Genomic DNA, 17,337 nt, shown 5'->3' with positions numbered 1-17,337 from the left:
TTAATGTCGAGGTGATCGCTTGCAGTCACTGGCTCGGGCAGCGGCAGGAGGTGGAGAGCAGCCGTGAAGTCCTCGGCGGTGTTGGTGCGCTGACAGCCCGAGCGCGGCTGTGGGAAGCGTGGCACGGCTCCCCTCTGCCTGGTGCCCCTTGGCCTGCCCCTGGCGCTCGGGTCTGCGTGCCGGGGCTGCTCCTATCATGCTCCTTGCCGCTCCGGCAGCCCTCCTTTTCCAGCACGTTCTTCCCTTCTCGGATGATGTGAGGCAAAACAGAGCGTGGAAGTGAAGATGACTACTTTTTTTTCTTTAAGTACTGCACTAAAACCTGTTTGAAGTGGAAGGGCACCACAGCTGACGAATGCTAAAAACGCCTCTCGTGCTCCCTAAATCCACAGCGTATGTTTTAGATGCTCGGCCCTTGAGAGATTGCGTGCCTGCCTTGCTGGGCACGCGTGGTACCCGCCTTTCCTGGCGGTAGCTTTTGGGGGATTATTTGTTTTCCAAGGCAGCCAGACCTCAAGGAGGAAAACTTATCATCAGCCCCTGTAAAACAAGGTTTGCAGATTCCTCTTCCCTGAAAACTGGAAGTGCATGCAGGGTGGTGGGGCGTCCGTGTGCCTCTCTGTAGCTGATGTGCATAACGTCTGTGTGCTGTTTGTTGCGTGGCCACCTCCACCCTGTCGTCCTGAATGGTGTTCATGTGGCAGCGTTACGAAAATGTCTGCTGTTAGCTGTGAATCTTGCGCTGTTTGTGGATTTGGGGTTTTTTAATCTGCTTTTCTGATTTATTAATACTGTCAAAGAGGCTATTGATTTTTTTTTTTTCTTTAAAGAAAGAGCAGTTTAATGTGGCTGGGACCCTAATTCTCAGTTCTGCCATTAGCCTTCTAATCTTGCGGAGAATAATCTGCACCTCGGTTATGTGTAAAACAGAGCTACCCCTTGCCTATTTTGCAGTCTTGGTAAGCATCTTAAAACTTCAAAACAGCCTAGATAGCAGGCACCCGTTCAATGTGTAATGTTGCAAACTAATGACTGCTTTGTTTTATGGAATTGCTCCTCTGCAAAACAGACGTGTCTGTAGGCTGGGTTTCCTAGTACATCTTCCCATTTTTCATTTCTTTAAACTTTTTCCATTTTAGCTTAGATCGCTGATTTTATTTTTAGGTCTGATGATGAGCAGAGTTCAGCGGATAAGGAGAGACTTGCCAGGTAGGAGAATGGAGATTTCAAGCATGGACAAGCAGAGTATTTCCTTTCCTTAATGTTTCTCTAGGCCTCCCTCCTCTTTTCCCCCTCCTTCCCTCATCTGCTGCAACAGAGGACTTGAAATGGAACAGACTTCTGGAAATGGCTGGCTAATTGGCATTAGGAGGGGAAAGGCATTTAGTGCCCTTGCGAGAGCGTCTTTGGGGAATAGGCAAAGGATTTGTTTGCCAAAGACCGCAGGGTAGAGCTGGGCGAGTGCTTTCACTGAGTGCTGTAGCTTTGCTAACCTGTGCTAAACACGGTTTCTCTCGGGCTGGATCGAGGTGCCAAATGGCCTCTTCTCACCGTGGTAAGGCTGTGTCGCAGGACTGCTGTTGTACTAGCAAAACAGACATTTAAATGTGCATTAGTTTAAGGGTTTTGTGCCCCTTAAAACCTTCCAGGAAAGGTGGTGTCCTATGCATTACAGTGATTTAGGCTTACTGAAAATGAGATGATTTTTTTTTATTCTCCCCCCCCAAGTCCCTATTTGTAATTAATGAGGGACGGGGGCTGAAATGCCCGAAGCAGTCGGTTCAAATGCCGTTCCGTCAATACAGAAATGTACCCTGAGAATGTGTGCGCGCAGCTGCAGCTGGTTGAGATGGTGTGTTGTCAGGACTGTGTTTCTCCAGCAGAAAAACATCAGCCCTAGATGGTCCCTTCCCTGTTTCCAGCTGCAAAATAAAAGCTGCTTAAGTCGCCATCAGGGTTTCTGTTGCTCGCCACCCACAGCTCATCGCTGCTGCGGAGCTGAGGGTTGGTAATTCATGAAGAATGGCTGTTTTGTGGCTTGCCATCTTGCAGGCTTACCCTGTCACTTCTTGGGGCTGTTCCACCCTAGACTCCTTCTTAAGCAATGCACAGGACTAAAAAGACTGTCATGGGTGGTGAGAATGCCACAGTTCTGGTCAGTTTATTGCCTGCTGGCTGGTTTTAAAACAAAAAATAACCCCCAAACACAGCCTTTCCTAACTGCGGTATTGCATAGCTTAAATATTTGAGGAGATAAGGAGAGGCTAGAGGTGGGGCCCGCGCATACAGCGAACAGCAGTGCTTTTCAGGGGTTTCTCCTCCAGTGAAGCAGTGACCCTTTCCTCTGTCCCCAGAAGTCAGTTGCTGTCATGCAAGAGCCTGTAGTAAAGAATATTTGGCAGTGGGGCAAGTAAAATGTCTGGTGCTCTCCCAGTAGCTTTGGTAGTGAAGGTGGCTTCATTGGCACGCTTGAGCATGTGAGTTTGGAGACACTGAATTGCAGGTGAGTGTGGTAATCGAAGCACTTCTTTTCCTGAATATCAGTGTCTTGCAGCAAGGAGCAAGGTCACTGAATGATCGCACACACCTGGTAGCGATAAATGCTCTGGGTTTTGTATTTATCCTCTTTAATTCACTTGCCTGTCTATGCTCCTTCCAACACTTTTGTCTCATTTCATTTCCCGCCACGTGCTTCTTTGCATCTGATCCATTCTTCTGTATAGGAAACCTGGCTTTTAAGTTCTGTTTTGAGAAACCCACCTTAGTAACCCGGTTAAACTACACACGCCGGATAAAAAGAACCAAGTCTAACCAGGGTATGTTCTGCTCTCCGGGGGTCGATGGGGACTCTGCCCTGTGAGCAGACTTGCAAAAGGCCCGTGAGGAGCCTCTTTAAGGACTGGAAGCGGGCAGCATTCGGCGTGGTGCCGCTCGAGAGGTCTGCGCGCACCAGCCGGGCGTCTGCCTGGTCGATGGTCCGCCCACGTTGGCCTTGATCTGTGCAGAAATCAGGTGTATACCTCCTCTAAAGCTTTCCCTCCTGCCACGATATTGTAAAAGGCTCTCTGTAACTGAGAAGTATCTTCATAAAAGGCTGCAAGGTGAGACTGATCCGTTGTAGTTCAGGTGCCCAAGTCGCGCTGCAGCCCTGGCTCCTTGTAGGGTTACTGGAGACGCGTGGGTGTCTGAAGGGTGACGGCGGTGGGGGATTTGATTCATCCTTGGGCAGACGGTGGGTGGGGTGAGTCATCTCAGTCTGGCTGCACCGGTGCTGTTTAAAAGCAAATTTCCTCAGTAGAGCGAGGTGAACCCCACTTTGAGAGCAGAGGCCGTAGTCAAGGAAGAAGCCCTTGGGCTTGCTGCAGCGTTGTGGAAGTGATGGGGAAGCTTCTTTCTCTGCTAAAACAGCTTAGCCCAGCTCGTTGCCTTCACCCTATACCAGGGAACCGATGTGCTTTCAAGCAAGGCTCTTGTCTGCAGCAAAGAAGGTCCAACTGTAGGCTCTCCTCCTCGCACTTGTTCCTGCGTTCCTTTGTGCACGCCCAGCATGTGAGGCGCTTGTAGTCCTTCTAACTCCTGACGACCCTGGCGCATCTCTGTGTTTTGCACTCTGGCCTTGTGGAAGCGTTTGACGTGGGGAAATGGCTGAGGCTTCTGGCCCGTTGGTAACTTCGTCTTCCTCCTCTCCTCCCTGGCCTTTTGCAGGGAAAATCACAGCGAGATTGAACGTAGGCGAAGGAACAAGATGACTGCCTACATCACAGAGCTGTCAGACATGGTGCCCACCTGCAGTGCCCTGGCCCGCAAACCAGACAAGCTCACCATCTTGCGCATGGCTGTCTCTCACATGAAGTCCCTGCGCGGCACAGGCAATACCTCCACTGACGGCACCTACAAACCCTCCTTTCTCACTGACCAGGTCTTGGCTTGATGCTGCTTTGTGGGAAATACTGCAGTCAGAGGGGGGAATTAAAGTGCGGGTGGGGGGAGACAGGCACCCGGGGCGGGTTTAGAGCACGTCACCTGCTTGGCTCCGCAGTTAAGAGCGTGTCTGTCTGTCTGTGAACGCAGGAACTCAAACACCTGATCCTAGAGGCAGCCGACGGCTTTCTGTTCATCGTGTCCTGTGAGACCGGGAGGGTGGTCTACGTCTCTGATTCCGTGACTCCTGTCCTGAACCAGCCCCAGTCGGAGTGGTTTGGCAGCACCCTGTACGACCAGGTGCACCCGGATGACGTGGGCAAGCTGAGGGAGCAGCTCTCCACATCGGAGAATGCGCTGACAGGTAAAGCAGCCTGGGAAGGGGTTGGAGGGGGCGGGCAGCACGAAAGCCTGCGGAGGACTTGGATTAAAACCTTCCCTTTGTAGAAGGAACCAAACCCTGGTGCCTTTCTAACAAGGATCCTGCAGCCCCCCCTGAGAGTGCATCTAAAGGTACCAGTGGTGACACTTGTGTCTTGCTAGTTTCCTACTCCGTTACCTGGTGCCTGTGTCGGTGAAAGGACTCGCCTTGCAGCAGCACCTTGGTTTTCTTCTTTCTTTAGGTCGCATCCTAGATTTAAAGACGGGGACTGTCAAGAAGGAAGGCCAGCAGTCCATGAGGATGTGTATGGGTTCACGGAGATCCTTCATCTGCCGAATGAGGTAACGAAGAGATTCCTTGGGGAAACCTCATTTGAGCCTGAAGCTGAACTTGCTCCCTGGCCCCATCATGCTTTTATTTCAGCTTTTTTTTTTTTTGCTGTGACACAGACACGATATAACGTGGCAGAGCTGTCCATGCAAAGCTAACAGTTGAGTTCTTGAGATTCTTCTTTGCCCTATGCTAAGAGAGCTCTCAAAACTGTTGTAGAAGATTCACTTTCAGCTAACAATCTGTTTTGACCCTATGTGTTGCCTTCCTTCTTGAAGTCTGTGGAATGAGGGCTTTTCACTTGTACGGAGGAGATTCAAAGGTTCATCCCCGTTTGTAGAGTGCTTCCTCTTACTCAAGATTGCCCAACTGTTTTGGTGTTGACCAAGAAGGATAAAAGCCTTTCCCCTTGCATTTCTGATTCTGGTGCAGGTGTGGCAACAGCTCAGTGGATCCAGTCTCTGTAAATCGTCTCAGCTTTATGAGGAATCGCTGCAGGTAAATAATACAAAAGTTACGGGCAAGCACGCTGCGTTGCTAGGAACGAAAGGAGCTGCAGCTCTGTCTTCAGAGTGGTGGGGACACACTGTGGTGAGTGCGTGTAGGGTAGACTAGTACAGCTCACAAGAGTTTAGATCGATCTGGTGGTAGAGGAGCCGAAGTACCGCTATGTTGAGGAAGATAATCCCAGGGAAGAGTAATCTTTCTTTATTCCAAGATTGGATTTGAAGTCAGTTTAAAACCACACGTTCTTCACACTGTTGCTGTTGGGCTCTGGTGGATTGTCCCTTTCTAATTTGAAATTGAGATAGATTCCAACCCATTGTGTTCTTGGACCTCTTGCATTTATGTTAAGTCTTTGTTATTTTTGTTACCCTGAAGATATTCTGTGGAAGCTTTTTTAAAAATACAAGTAGAAGCCGTGCCTGACCTTACCCCAGTTTAATATATAGCACAACCAGACTGTTTCTCTCTCCCAAGGAATGGCTTAGGTGCAGCCAAAGACGGCGAACCTCACTACGTCGTGGTGCACTGCACGGGCTACATAAAAGCCTGGCCCCCCGCAGGTAATGACTTAGCTGAAGCGTTCAGTTGTGGCTGGTTTTAAGAGCATACGGCCTGAAGTTGTCCCTTCTGTGAAGCGAATGTGCCAGCAAATGCTTTCCAAATGTACTTAGTACTTTTTCTTATTTCAGGATTGAAGTAATTTTGGCACGTGCTGGATCAGATCTTTGTCTCTGAACAGTAGCGATACTATAGAGGATGGAAATAATATTACGCTGTCTGATATGCTAGCTGGTGCTGGAAGTTAGAGAGGTCTTTAACCCTTCTGGCAAAAAAAGGGAGGGGGAGGCAACTTAATTTACCAAATTCCTTCATGGGAAAGGATACTGAATTACAAAACAGGGTGGAGAGATGTTGCTGAAGTCAGAACTGCATGTCTTTTTCCTCTGAAATTAGCAATTCTCCCTGCGTTAACCTTGCTGGGATTTTTTGGCGCTCCCCTCTCAGGTGTCTCACTGCCGGATGATGACCCGGACGCTGGCCAGGGCAGCAAGTTTTGCCTCGTGGCTATTGGCAGGCTCCAGGTGGGTAGCGTCTTTTGATGGTTTGATGTTGCCTTGTCCTAAAAGTCCACAGAGTTGGACTGTTCTGTCTGAAGATGTTCCCTGCTTGCCCCTGCCGGGCTGGCTGGGCAGGGGAAAGCAGCTCTCGCAAGATCCGGTAAGACTGTACCTGTCTCACCTTGCAGGTCACTAGCTCACCCAACTGCACAGACATGAACAATGTTTGTCAGCCAACAGAGTTCATCTCCCGACACAACACCGAAGGCATTTTCACTTTCATAGATCACCGCTGCGTGGCTACGGTTGGCTACCAGCCACAGGTGAGAAAATGGTAGGAGCTTTCTAAGGAAGAGCTGCTGTTCAAACTTACTTTTCCCTCCTCCCTCTCTTGTGCAGCACGGCTCTGCTTGTCTAACATCTGATAAAACGATGCCCAGGGCCTAAACCAGACATGTGTTTCTCTTCTACCAGTTCCTTTTTCCCGTGCTTTTCTAAGTACTTTGATCACTGGAAGGATGGGTGGCTCTGGATTATGTCTCATGTCAATTAAGATCGTTTTTTGCCTCCGTTTGAGTTCGAGATCAAATGTCGTCAATCGCTGTTGTGCTTCTCTTTAAAATACAGCACGCTGGTTCCTGTGCTTGGTTTGTGTAACAGGGATTTGGTGGGGGGGAGCATAACTACCTGTCCGAAGTGCAATTAATGGGGCAGACCTGAAGGAGGGACTCTGCCTGCCAGATGAACTGACTGGATTTCTCTCCCAATTTCTTTAAAATTAGGAACTTCTGGGGAAAGACATTGTGGATTTCTGCCACCCGGAAGACCAACAGCTTTTGCGGGACAGCTTTCAGCAGGTAAAACGCTTTAGCTACCACTTTGCATGCAGCGTGGTATTCAGATTAGAATCTGTCTTGGCGCTTGCGAAGCGATGAAATTAATTGGAAAACCAAGAGAAAAATAAACCGTAGATATTCTCCTTTGCCCAATGGCAAACAGTTATAGATGTAGTCACATAACTGTAAATGTGCAAAACAAACCAGAAGCATCTGATGTCTAACTCTTGAATTCATCCTCTGGCTGCTAGTCCAGTCTGCTTTTAGGGCCAGAGACGTGGCTACAAAGTGCCTACTCGAATGCCATGCTTCTGTGGCTGAAACACTGGTTCATCTCTAGGGCCCAGCCCAGTGCTGCAGAACTCGAAATGGATGTGGTTTGCTTGCCCTGTTGTCGTTACTCTTATTTCTGAGGGCGTTGGACTTGTGGCAGGGCAGGTAAGACTGCCCCTGTGCTTTCATGACTCCAAAAAGTAGCTGCTCATATCCATTTGTCCAAATAGTTGGAATCAGAAGCAACAGCATGTGCTTCATTTACTGGAGGCTTTGTCATACATCTCACCAGTGCAAAGAGACAGGAAAAGTGAAAGCCAAAAGGGGACGTCGGACTCCCCTCCCATATCATTCAGGAATCAAAAGAGCGTACGGGTGGAGTAGCAGTGCCATTTAGGTGGGGAAAACCGCGACGTGGTCTTGTGGGCTTCACGGCGAAGGGCCATCCTGAGGTGGTAGCGGGGGGTGGCTTGGGCTCAGAAGCGAGTTGCTCTTCAACACCTTCTTTTACCAGGTACTACTGATGGCATTACGTTTTTTTAGGTGGTGAAGTTAAAAGGCCAGGTTCTGTCAGTCATGTTCCGATTCCGATCCAAAAACCGGGAATGGCTCTGGATGAGAACCAGCTCCTTTACCTTCCAGAACCCCTACTCGGATGAAATTGAGTACATCATCTGTACCAACACCAACGTCAAGTATGTACATGGAAATGACTTGCCAACCCCCAGTGGTAGCGCACGAGCCTGACGGTCCCAGAATCACAGCACAGAACTGCGGGAGCGTTGGCCTCTCCCCCTCACCCAGCTTCCCGTAGGCCCTGGAGAAATGGCTAAGTCCCGGCAGCGCGCTTTTCCTGGGCCCTGGCAGGCACTAGAGGACTATAAAGTGCAAGAAACTTAATTCCTTTGGCTGTCTCAGTTGTACGGCTTAGCAAGCTGCCAAAGTTCAGCTCCAGCAGTGCCTTTTTTAACTCTGGTTACTGGAGCAAGTCTTCCGTCTGTGTGTTTGCATTCGGAGCTAATATTAGCGAAGTCTGCCTTTGAATGCAGCTCTTGGGCTGCTGTGACGGGGGGCAGCCGGTCAGAGAGTGGCTCTTCATGGGAGCAGGGCTGCCTGCAGCTGATGGTAGAGAGTAAACGCTTATTTTTCTCCACTGCTGTGGTTTTGTCCTTGGATTCAGAAACGAGCTCCAGTGGGGAGACTGCTTTCGTTGCTGCCCTCTTCTTTTCTCTCGCTTGACTGTTCAGTGGGGCGGTCGTCCCCTTTGGGAGTGACCAGAGCTGCTGCTCTCTTCCCATGAGTGACCTCCAGGCCCCTTACAGAAGAGCAGCAACTGAAATAAAGAACAACAACAACAAAAAAAAGTGCCTGCATGTGATTCGTAACTGCAGGCGCGGTGGGGGCAGCAGATGGAGTCTCTCCAGGCAGGCAAACAGAGGGCTAGATTGCTTGTGGGCAGGTGAAAAGCCAGGAATTTTATTTTTATTATTTTTTTGTCCAATGAGGCAAGGTGCTAGCGTGCAGGTAGCGCTTCTTCCCTTCCTGCCGCTGGCAAGCCGATGCTTTCTGATGAGAAGGTATTAAGAGCTGAGCAGTGACAAATCCCTCTGGCTTTAAAGAGCTGAGGTGTGAGCGCAGGGCTGAAATCTGATGCAGATCTGGTACAGGCCTTAATTCCCGTCCCGGAGTCATAGAGATCTCTTTGAGTTCATTCATTCCACACGCATCCATTCTCGCATCCATACTATGCCTTCTAACAGCGCTGCATAAATTCAGACCAGAGAAGCGGCGATCTGTGTCTGATCGTGTTTGAGGTGCATTTTATCTACGTGCATCTTTGCTAGGTTATCTGTAATGTTTCATCTTCGGGATCAGGTACTACTGAAGCAGCAGCTTGCAAAAGAACTGTGGAGAAAACGCTGGATTTTTATTCCTTGCTCGTGGGAATTAAACACTAACGGGCTTCTGAGAGTTAGCAGAAGAGCGTAACGAGCCCCACCAATGGCTTGGGCTTAAAACCTAGAGCTGCTGGTGGGTCTCTGCAGGCTCCCGCTCTGGAGCGTCTGACGTAGAGCTGAGTGGAAAACCTTGGGGGTTTTTAGGTTCCTGCAAGCTTTGCTTGTGCTTTAAGGATGATAGAGATCTGGCCGTGCTCCTGGTGGAGGTTATTAACTGCTCCCCCGCTCAGCGAGCGGGTGGGAGGCGGCAGAGCCCTCTGGCTCACAGCCATTAGCGTTGGTTACGTGACACCCCCCTTTCAGAGCCCGCGGAAGCCGAGTGGAAGGATCCTTCGCTCGAACAGGCTTTGCAAAAGCAAAGCTTCCAGTCTTGTCCAAGACAGGCGCGCTCTCCTACACGCAGTAGCCAACCGTTTGCTTTCGTTTGGCGTTTTTTAAATACATTTTTTTCTTTTTTTTTTTTTTCTTTGCTTTAAAGGAACTCGAGCCAGGAGTCTCGGCCTGCCCTGTCAAACTCAATGCAGAGGCCCCAGCTGGGGCAGGGTGTCAGCCTTCCCCTGGAGATGGGCACGGCACAGCTGCCCGCAAGGTCAGGAGGTGCTCAGCTCCTTTTACCGTGCCTCTCTTGCTGGTTCTGCCCTCCTGTCAAATAGCCTTCCTACCCAAACTTTCCTCTCTGCAGCAATGAACTCCTCTGGGCTAATGAATCATTGGTGTAACCACAGAGTATCTATTCCCTTGGCAATCATTTTTAGCAGCCGGTGTTCTCCCGTTACAGAGACTTTCTATTTTAGGCAGCAGCAGCCGCCACAACAGACGGAGCTGGAAGTGGTCCCAGGAAGAGAGAGCCTGTCTGGTTACGACCACTCACAGGTAAGTCAACAGGGGCTTCGGTTACTCCTTGCATTTGTTGTCCTGCGTTATTTAAATTACTTTTTGCTGGGGCTTTAAAGGCGGCCATGCGAGATTGCCTTGAGGCTGCCGAGAGTTTGGAGAGGAAGGTGTTCTGCCTCGGGTTTTGCTTGCTTGATTCCGATCTGCCCCTGCGGCATCCTTCCCGCTATGCCCGTGTCAATGCTGCCAGCCCTGAACGGCCACGCTGTCCCGATAAAATACACGAGAGCAGGGAGCAGCCTGGCCTCTTGCGCGCGAGGGCTTTGCCCTTGGCTGTTCTGGCTGCGAGACCGCGGACTTCCTTTGTGCTTGAGGTGCTAACAGCTCACGCTTACGCCCGCTCCCAGGTTCCTGTTCAGCCTGTGACTGCCGCCGGCCCAGAGCACAGCAAGCCCCTGGAGAAGGCAGAGAGCCTTTTTAATCAGGAGCGGGACCCAAGGTTCAGCGAAATCTACAGCAGTATCAATACAGGTAGGGAGTGCTGGGCTGCCAGGCGTGGCCAGGGGCGCATCGCATCTTTATCCGATTTCAGCTGCAAACCGAGGGCTCTTGGCTCTTCCCGAAGTCGCTCAGAGCAGTTCTGGGTGCAGAGGCCCAGCGTGGCTGTGTTGGAGCAGCCCGGGTCTTGCAGAATAGCGCTGATTTTAACACTGGGTGGATAATTCCTGTCTGCGCTGATGTGCTGCTGTGGCAGTGAATTGTCCTCCAGCCGGTGTTTTGCTGGAGGGAGGGGGAGCGGGCGATAAGGTGCCTCTTGCTCCGGTCTTGCTGCCTGCCTTAGTCGGATCCTCCTCCTTGTCCCTAGCGAGCAGTTCTCTGCGTTCCTCGTCTGAGCACTGAATGTAGTGGATGCTCTAACCCCAGGGGGCCTTAATGCAAGTTTATTAGAAAATGGAGAGGAAATCAAATTAAACAGGCTTTTACAAAACCATCTGGAGTCCGTGTCTGGATAAGGAACGGTCATGTTTGATGCTTTGGCTCAAAACAGTTCCTTCACACGGGCACGTCTCTTGCAACTGGTTCTCTGTCCCTGTTCCTGCTGCCAAGACTTTCGCGGCCCTAACGTGCATCAGCCTCTCTCCACAGACCAGAACAAAGCCATTCCTGCCAGCACCGTGCCTGCCAACCAGCCCCTCTTCACGCAGGGAAACACTTTCACCCCGTCGCGACCTGCTGAGAACTTCAGGTGAGGCTTCCCGTGCTGTGTTTTGAGTGGCCTCACGTTAATTTTATCCTGTTCTGCAGTTGTTCCTGTTTTGTTTGTGTGTCCTTCTGTGACAGCTGAGTGTCCCCAGCCTCTCCCCCCATGGCAGTGATTGTCCATAGGCGTGTTCCTATGTAGTGTGCGCAGAAAATCCAGGGGGAGCCCGCCCAGGCGTCGGTTTCTTTGAGGAGCGGGGGAGAGGAGGGCTCCTGCGCCCCTGCCCTCCTGCCTGGGGCTGCTTTGCTCCGGGTCAGAGGTGCAGGAGCTTCGAGGTTGTGCAGAGTCAGCACGGCTCCTCCTCTGCTGTGCCCGTCCTCTTCCTCATCTTCACCTCCGCAGCTACTGCCTTGATTCCCTGATATCCCTCTGCTCTGTTGCTTGCTGCAGCTTGCCTGTGGGCTAGCCGTGCCTCTCGGACATGCTTAGGCTGAAGCCCAAGAACTGAGCCTTGCCCACAAACCCAGCAGCTCCTGCCAGTTGTGTCTCCAGCAGGGCAGCGTGGTGGGCGCTGGCACACGAGCCCATGTTTCTGGGCTCATTCCCCCCCCCCGTAACTGGCACGGGTGGTGTTTGTGCCTCTCCATCCCGTACGTGATACCTAGCGTCCCAAGAACGCCTCTTCTGTCTTCCAGGAGCAGCAGCATGGTACCTCCCGTGAACATTATTCAGCAGCAGCCCTCGTCAGCGGGCCGGATCTTGGCACAGATTTCACGCCACTCCAACCCAGCTCAGGTCAGCGGAACCAACTGGGCTGCAGGGACACGGCCAGCGTTCACAGCCCAGGTAGCAAAGCCTGAACCCTCGGTGCGGGCCCCGAGGCCCCGCTGCCTTACAGACCCTTCTTGCCGTCGTGAATCGACCTGCTCTAACTCTGGCTGAGCGATGGGGCAGTGCTGCGGGCCCGTGTGCGTTCCCCTCTGGGGCCAGTCCAGCAACTTCTCACCCTGGTCAAGACGAGGTTCGGAATAAACGCATCTCCTCTCTTCCTCTCCCGTTTCTTGCTCTCTTACAGCAAGTGGCATCCCAGACGGTGAAGACTCGGCCCCCTTCCTTCAGCATGGGGACTTTCCAAGGCACCCCGTCCTCCTTCAGCACCATGACGGCACCTGGCTCCACAGCTTCTCCTACGGGCGCTGCTTACCCGAACCTTGCCAGCCGTGGCACGGGCTTCAGTGAGTATGGCTTGGGGTGGCAACACAACCCCTCGGCGGGAAGCTGGGAGCATCAGTCAGATGCAGCCGTGGTGCGATGTGCTCTCCGTTTTCTTGCGCGTGTTGGGAATGCCCAAGTGTAGAGGGCGCAGCTACGTCCCTGCTTTGGCTAACGCTGCCTTTATCACCTTTAACCATCGTCCCACCGCGGGGCTCTAGAGCAGATGAATTTTGAAGCGTTTTAAGGCTGACTGGGAGGAAACAACCCCCTCTGGGACTTCCCTGCCTTTGTTCCTGTTCTGCCCCATAGATGGGTACTGACAAATGCCGTAATGCGTGTGACCGCTTAGTGGCTTTTCCTGGCGGGGGGATCCTACCCAGTTAACAACTGGGCACCACAGAACGGGTTGTGTGCTTCCCAGTCCCGGTAAAGGCTCATAGAAGCTACAGCCCAGCACCAGGAGTCGTTTGCTGACTGCTTCTCTGTTGAACAGCCACGGAGGCAGCGCAGACCCCCGCCCCGTTCCAGACGCGGGCAACCGAAGGTGTGGGGATGTGGCCGCAGTGGCAAGGACAGCACCACGGCCCGGCGTCCGGGGAGCAACACGTGCAGCAGCCGCAGCCAAGCCAGCCTGAGGTCTTCTCAGTAAGACGGTGCTTTTTTAACCTCCCGAGCGAGGACTGTTGTGGGCCAGTCTTGTGGGAACGAACGGTCTTTGCTTCCCAAGTGCGGGCAGCCGGCTGAAGCGCCGCGAGCTTGTCCCTCTAGCCTATGATAGCTGGTGAGGTCTCAAACTTGTCTGATGGAGCTGAAGCTGCAGAGGAGAGGGCAGAGGGGCCTCAGCTGGACTGGCTTTGTGCCTCGGTCCGCTGCAGGATCAGCAGGAAACTCTACCAGCTCCGCAGCTGGATTAACCCTTCTAGCTCTAATGAAAAGCAATAGCAAAAAAGCCAACCCCCCGGTCCGCTAAAGCGAAGATGACTCCAGAGCTCGCGTTCTTCCTGGGAGTTGCTGCCCCCTGCTTTCAGAGGAGTCGGTGCAGTCGCTGCTCGCGACTTAAAGCCGCTGCTCTCCCGCAGCCTCGGACGCAAGCCCTGCGTGCCCTGGGGAGGGAAGGGGCCAGAGGGCGTGCAGTACGGACGCAAGCCCTGCGTGCCCTGGGGAGGGAAGGGGCCGGAGGGCGTGCAGTACCTGCTCTGCCGAGCTCCTCTGTGGGGTTCTACTCCAGATGCTAACTCTCCCCTTGTATCCTCGCAGGACATGCTGACAATGCTGGGAGACCAAGGACCCAACTACAACAATGAAGAGTTCCCAGAGCTGAATATATTCCCTTCTTTTTCAGAATAAAATAAGCCCTAGGGGAAGCAAATTATAGCTCTATATAATATCCATGCGTAAAGGAAAACACCTAAGTCTTTTTTTCAAAGACTGCTGAACTTTCTAAACACTTCCTACCTTCTGGAGGCGAAGCTCTGCCCGACAGCCTGGAGGACGGATGCCGCGCAGGAGGAAGGCGGGGTGGTTTGGGCACCTCCTCCGTGCGGTGCTGGCAGTGGGGGACCGCTCGCCCGGAGGCTTCAGGACTCGGTGCTGCGAGAGCAGCCGCGCTCATTGACCGAAGGCCCCGTGTTTCCGGAGCCGCTCGCGAGCGGTTTTCGTCCTGCACGCCGGGCTGGTCGGAGGGACTCCTGTCTGGGTTACAGACAGCCCCTCCAAACTCCTGAGGTGGCTTTTACTGGTTTTATTTCAATCTTCTATACCGTGACTCTCTTTCTATAAAACACAAAGTATTGTAACTTTTTAAATATTGGAAGAAACTCTTCCAAGCGTTAATCCTGTATAACGCAGTTCTGGAGGATGCTTGCCTAAGAATCCGTGTTACGAGCCGCGTTCTCGTTGGAGGAAGCTCGGCCGTCCGCGGAGGGCTGCCGCTGCGTCTCCGGGCCGGGGTGCTTTGTTTGGAGCTGCCCGTGTCGCAGGCGCGCCGGCGTTCGCCTGGGCGCCGTCTCCTCCGTGAACCGTGCAGTGAATACGGGCCTCCGGTCTGCGCGACCTGCCAGTCCCTCGGGGCCGCTCGCGCCGGGGAGGGGCGGGATAGTTACCAGCCGTACCAACGTCATCTGCGTAGCTCGGTTCTCGGTGCATCGGTTCTGCAGCTGATGGTTTCTGTGCTGCCGCGAACCAATGTTTCACAGGCTTTTTGTCAGCTTACGGGGGGGAAAACGCTGCTCTGCGCTGCCCACGCGACTTTGCCAGGTCTAGATTGGGCTCCTTGCCTTCGTTTTGGAGCCGGGCATCTGGTTCCCGGGCAGGGGGGCCCCGGGTTTGCCCGGGGGCTTGCTGAGGAGCTGCGTTTTCACTACATGCTCTGAACGGCAGCCTTTGCTTTTACCCTCGCCGTCTCCGTAAAGAATAAACCAAGCCGTGATGGCCTTGGTGCCAAGTCACAAAATGGAGGGCAGCAGAGGAAGATAGGGAACAGAATTATTTTTTTTATATATATAATTGTTTTTTTTTTTAAATTTTAAACCTTGACTTTGAATCTTCTGGCTTCTTCAGTGGAAAAAACTCGTGGCAAATCTTGCTCTCCTCAGGGTCTGTAGGGGCTGGAAGGCGTTTGGTTCCCCCCGCGATGGCAAGCCTCGCTTCGATTTCAGCAGGAAAATTTGTTCGTTGCAGTTTGGCTTGGAAGGGAACTCGGCCCAGCTGCAGCGGGGGGAGAGCACGGAGCTTCCCTGGAGGCCGCTCTGGTGTTGGATAAATCTGGGCCTGCTGGATGACGGGGGAGGCCCTCCGACGCGCGGTTTCGGGGACGTTGGTGCTGCCGACCGTCGGGGTTCGTGCCTGCAGCGACCCGGTGAGCGTCCTCCGGGTAGCGGAGCAGAAAGCTTGCTTTTTTTTTTTTTCTGTCCTGCTTTTGTTGGAAAATTAAGATTGGAAGTTTTGTTGGTTTTTTTTTTTTCCTTGCTTTAAACACCGCTTCCAAATTTATCTATGGAAAAGTGGGAGCTGGGATCCACCCCCGTCCCTTTACCCAGGGAAGCTGCTGCCAGCCGTAACGGCGGCGGGCCCCTCTGGCGCCGCAGCACCCGTGCCCGCCCCGGTGCCAGGCTGCGGCGTTCTCTCCGCCTTCCAGGAGATGGATTTTGTAACGTAGCGCGGCGTTGACCACCCCAGGCGTCCGCGTCGGGCTCGCAGCGCCCGCTGGCGGGGCGAAGGGCTTGCGAAGGACCAGCTGCAGCGTCGGAGCTGTGCAGACCCCACCGGACCGGGGATGGAGCAGTGCTCAGCTGCCAAAGGAGGAGGAAAATTCCCCTTTCTACAGAAATCAAGCTCTGGAGGACTCAACCTTTTGAAGCTGGAGCTCTGACGCTTTGTCCCGGGGCAGCAGCAGGAGCTGGCCTTGCCCGTGGTGCTTCGAAACGCCGTCCCCGAGCGCAGCGGGACCCGGGGGCCGCGCGGAGGAGAAGCGACGGCGTCGGGCCTGTGGGTCCCCGGGCCCAGAGCCCCTCTCGCCCTGAGCGACGCTGCCGTAGCCCCCTGCTTTCGGGTGCTGCCACGGACAACTCGAGCTGCTGGGGAAAAGAAACCAACTGGAGCAGCCGGCAAACGCTGGGAAGCGCGGAGCGGTGCGGGACACGGGATGGAGGCTTATTCCCTTCGCCTCCCGTTTTGATAACTCTTATTTTTCAATGCGAGGAGGGTATTTTATCACACAATCGCTTGGGGTGGGCAGGAGCCGAGCCTCCTCCTCGAGGGGGCTTGTTTGGGGCCCGGAGCCCCCTCGGCGCAGGAGTTGCAGATGATTATATGTAGCAGAGATTTTACAACAAGATATTTTCCCTTTTTCAAAGCTCTGTCTCGTTTCTGCTTCCCCCCTGCCGCGCTCATGGCAGCGTTGCCCGAAGCCTCGGCCTTGGGGCGACGCTGGGGCAGCAGAGGCGGGATGGCGGCCGGGTGCTGCCTCTCCCCGAGCTCCCTCCCTTCCTCCTCCTCTTAATTACTCGCAGCCGTGGGCTGGAGCGCGTTGGCCATCCCTCGTGATTGCCGGCCTTGTGGATGTGCTGTCCCCGCGGGGGGACAGCCTCTGATCGTCCCTGGCCCCCGCTGCGGCAGCGCGGCCCCCCAGAGCCCGCGGCCCCCCGCGCTCTGGTCCCTGCGGCGCTGGCCTGGCCCTCGGTCACGCGCGGCCCAGTCAGGGCCCCGTGCTCGGGGCAGTGAGTCCATGGCGGAGCCCCGGGCTGACTCAGCAGCTGGGGAGGGCGAGCTCGCCTGGGGCGCGGGCCCCTCTCCCCGGGACCCCTGCGGTGACGGGGGCCTAGCGCGGCGGTGGCTCCAGCCCAGCCTCGCGGCTGCTCCCGTCCCCTAACTCAGCCCCTCGCTCCCCGGCGCGGTCCCTCCTCGTACCCGCGGCTGCGCGGTGATGATGGCGGTGGCCCCAGCGCGGGGTGCCGGGGACAGGGGACTGACGCCACCGGGTCACGCCGGGGCCTTCTGGGCAGTGAACAAGGTTTTCTGACTCGTCCGGGCGGGCGCCGCGTGACGGGGTGCCAGTCACTGCAGAAAGCACCGTCTGCCCCCGCTTCCCCGCGGCCGTGCTGCCTGGGGCCGGGGACCAGCCCGCACCCCCAGAACGGGGCGCAGGGGGTGGCAGGGGAAGCAGGCCTGGGCTGGGGACGCTGGGGACAGAGATCAGGTCCCGTCCTCTGCTCCCGGTGTCACAGGGCCACCCTGAGGGGCTGGGGAGGGTCTGATCCTGCGCCTCCCCAGGAGCAAGCGGCCCCTCTGGGGTGTCCCCAGGGTGGGATGCTGGGGCAGGGGG

At 54.2% G+C, this 17,337-nt stretch overlaps 1 protein-coding gene across 10 annotated transcripts in view; it reads left to right on the top strand.

Annotated features, from left to right (window-relative positions):
* ARNT (aryl hydrocarbon receptor nuclear translocator) overlaps positions 1-16,351 on the top strand; it is a 28,640-nt gene extending 12,289 nt beyond the window's left edge. For 3 of the 10 annotated variants that reach the window (XM_082333208.1, XM_082333216.1, XM_082333215.1), the window contains exons 5-23: positions 1,165-1,209; positions 3,706-3,919; positions 4,072-4,285; positions 4,369-4,434; positions 4,545-4,644; positions 5,066-5,131; positions 5,615-5,700; positions 6,146-6,222; positions 6,387-6,521; positions 6,981-7,055; positions 7,851-8,002; positions 9,744-9,854; positions 10,060-10,138; positions 10,507-10,630; positions 11,246-11,345; positions 11,996-12,146; positions 12,376-12,535; positions 13,009-13,160; positions 13,773-16,351. In XM_082333208.1, the coding sequence (XP_082189334.1) occupies positions 1,165-1,209; positions 3,706-3,919; positions 4,072-4,285; positions 4,369-4,434; positions 4,545-4,644; positions 5,066-5,131; positions 5,615-5,700; positions 6,146-6,222; positions 6,387-6,521; positions 6,981-7,055; positions 7,851-8,002; positions 9,744-9,854; positions 10,060-10,138; positions 10,507-10,630; positions 11,246-11,345; positions 11,996-12,146; positions 12,376-12,535; positions 13,009-13,160; positions 13,773-13,862 (2,197 nt within the window). In that variant the 3' untranslated portion in view covers positions 13,863-16,351. Of the gene's footprint in view, positions 1-1,164; positions 1,210-3,705; positions 3,920-4,071; positions 4,286-4,368; positions 4,435-4,544; positions 4,645-5,065; positions 5,132-5,614; positions 5,701-6,145; positions 6,223-6,386; positions 6,522-6,980; positions 7,056-7,850; positions 8,003-9,743; positions 9,855-10,059; positions 10,139-10,506; positions 10,631-11,245; positions 11,346-11,995; positions 12,147-12,375; positions 12,536-13,008; positions 13,169-13,772 lie in introns of all 10 variants that reach the window. The other 7 variants (XM_082333210.1, XM_082333209.1, XM_082333217.1 and 4 more) reach the window with 5 other exon arrangements.
* Positions 16,352-17,337: the final 986 nt, after the last annotated feature.

Source organism: Platalea leucorodia (genome assembly GCF_965183815.1).
Source record: "Platalea leucorodia genome assembly, chromosome: 24".
Taxonomy (NCBI): Eukaryota; Metazoa; Chordata; class Aves; order Pelecaniformes; family Threskiornithidae; genus Platalea; species Platalea leucorodia.
This window is presented reverse-complemented; position numbering and strand designations above follow the sequence as displayed.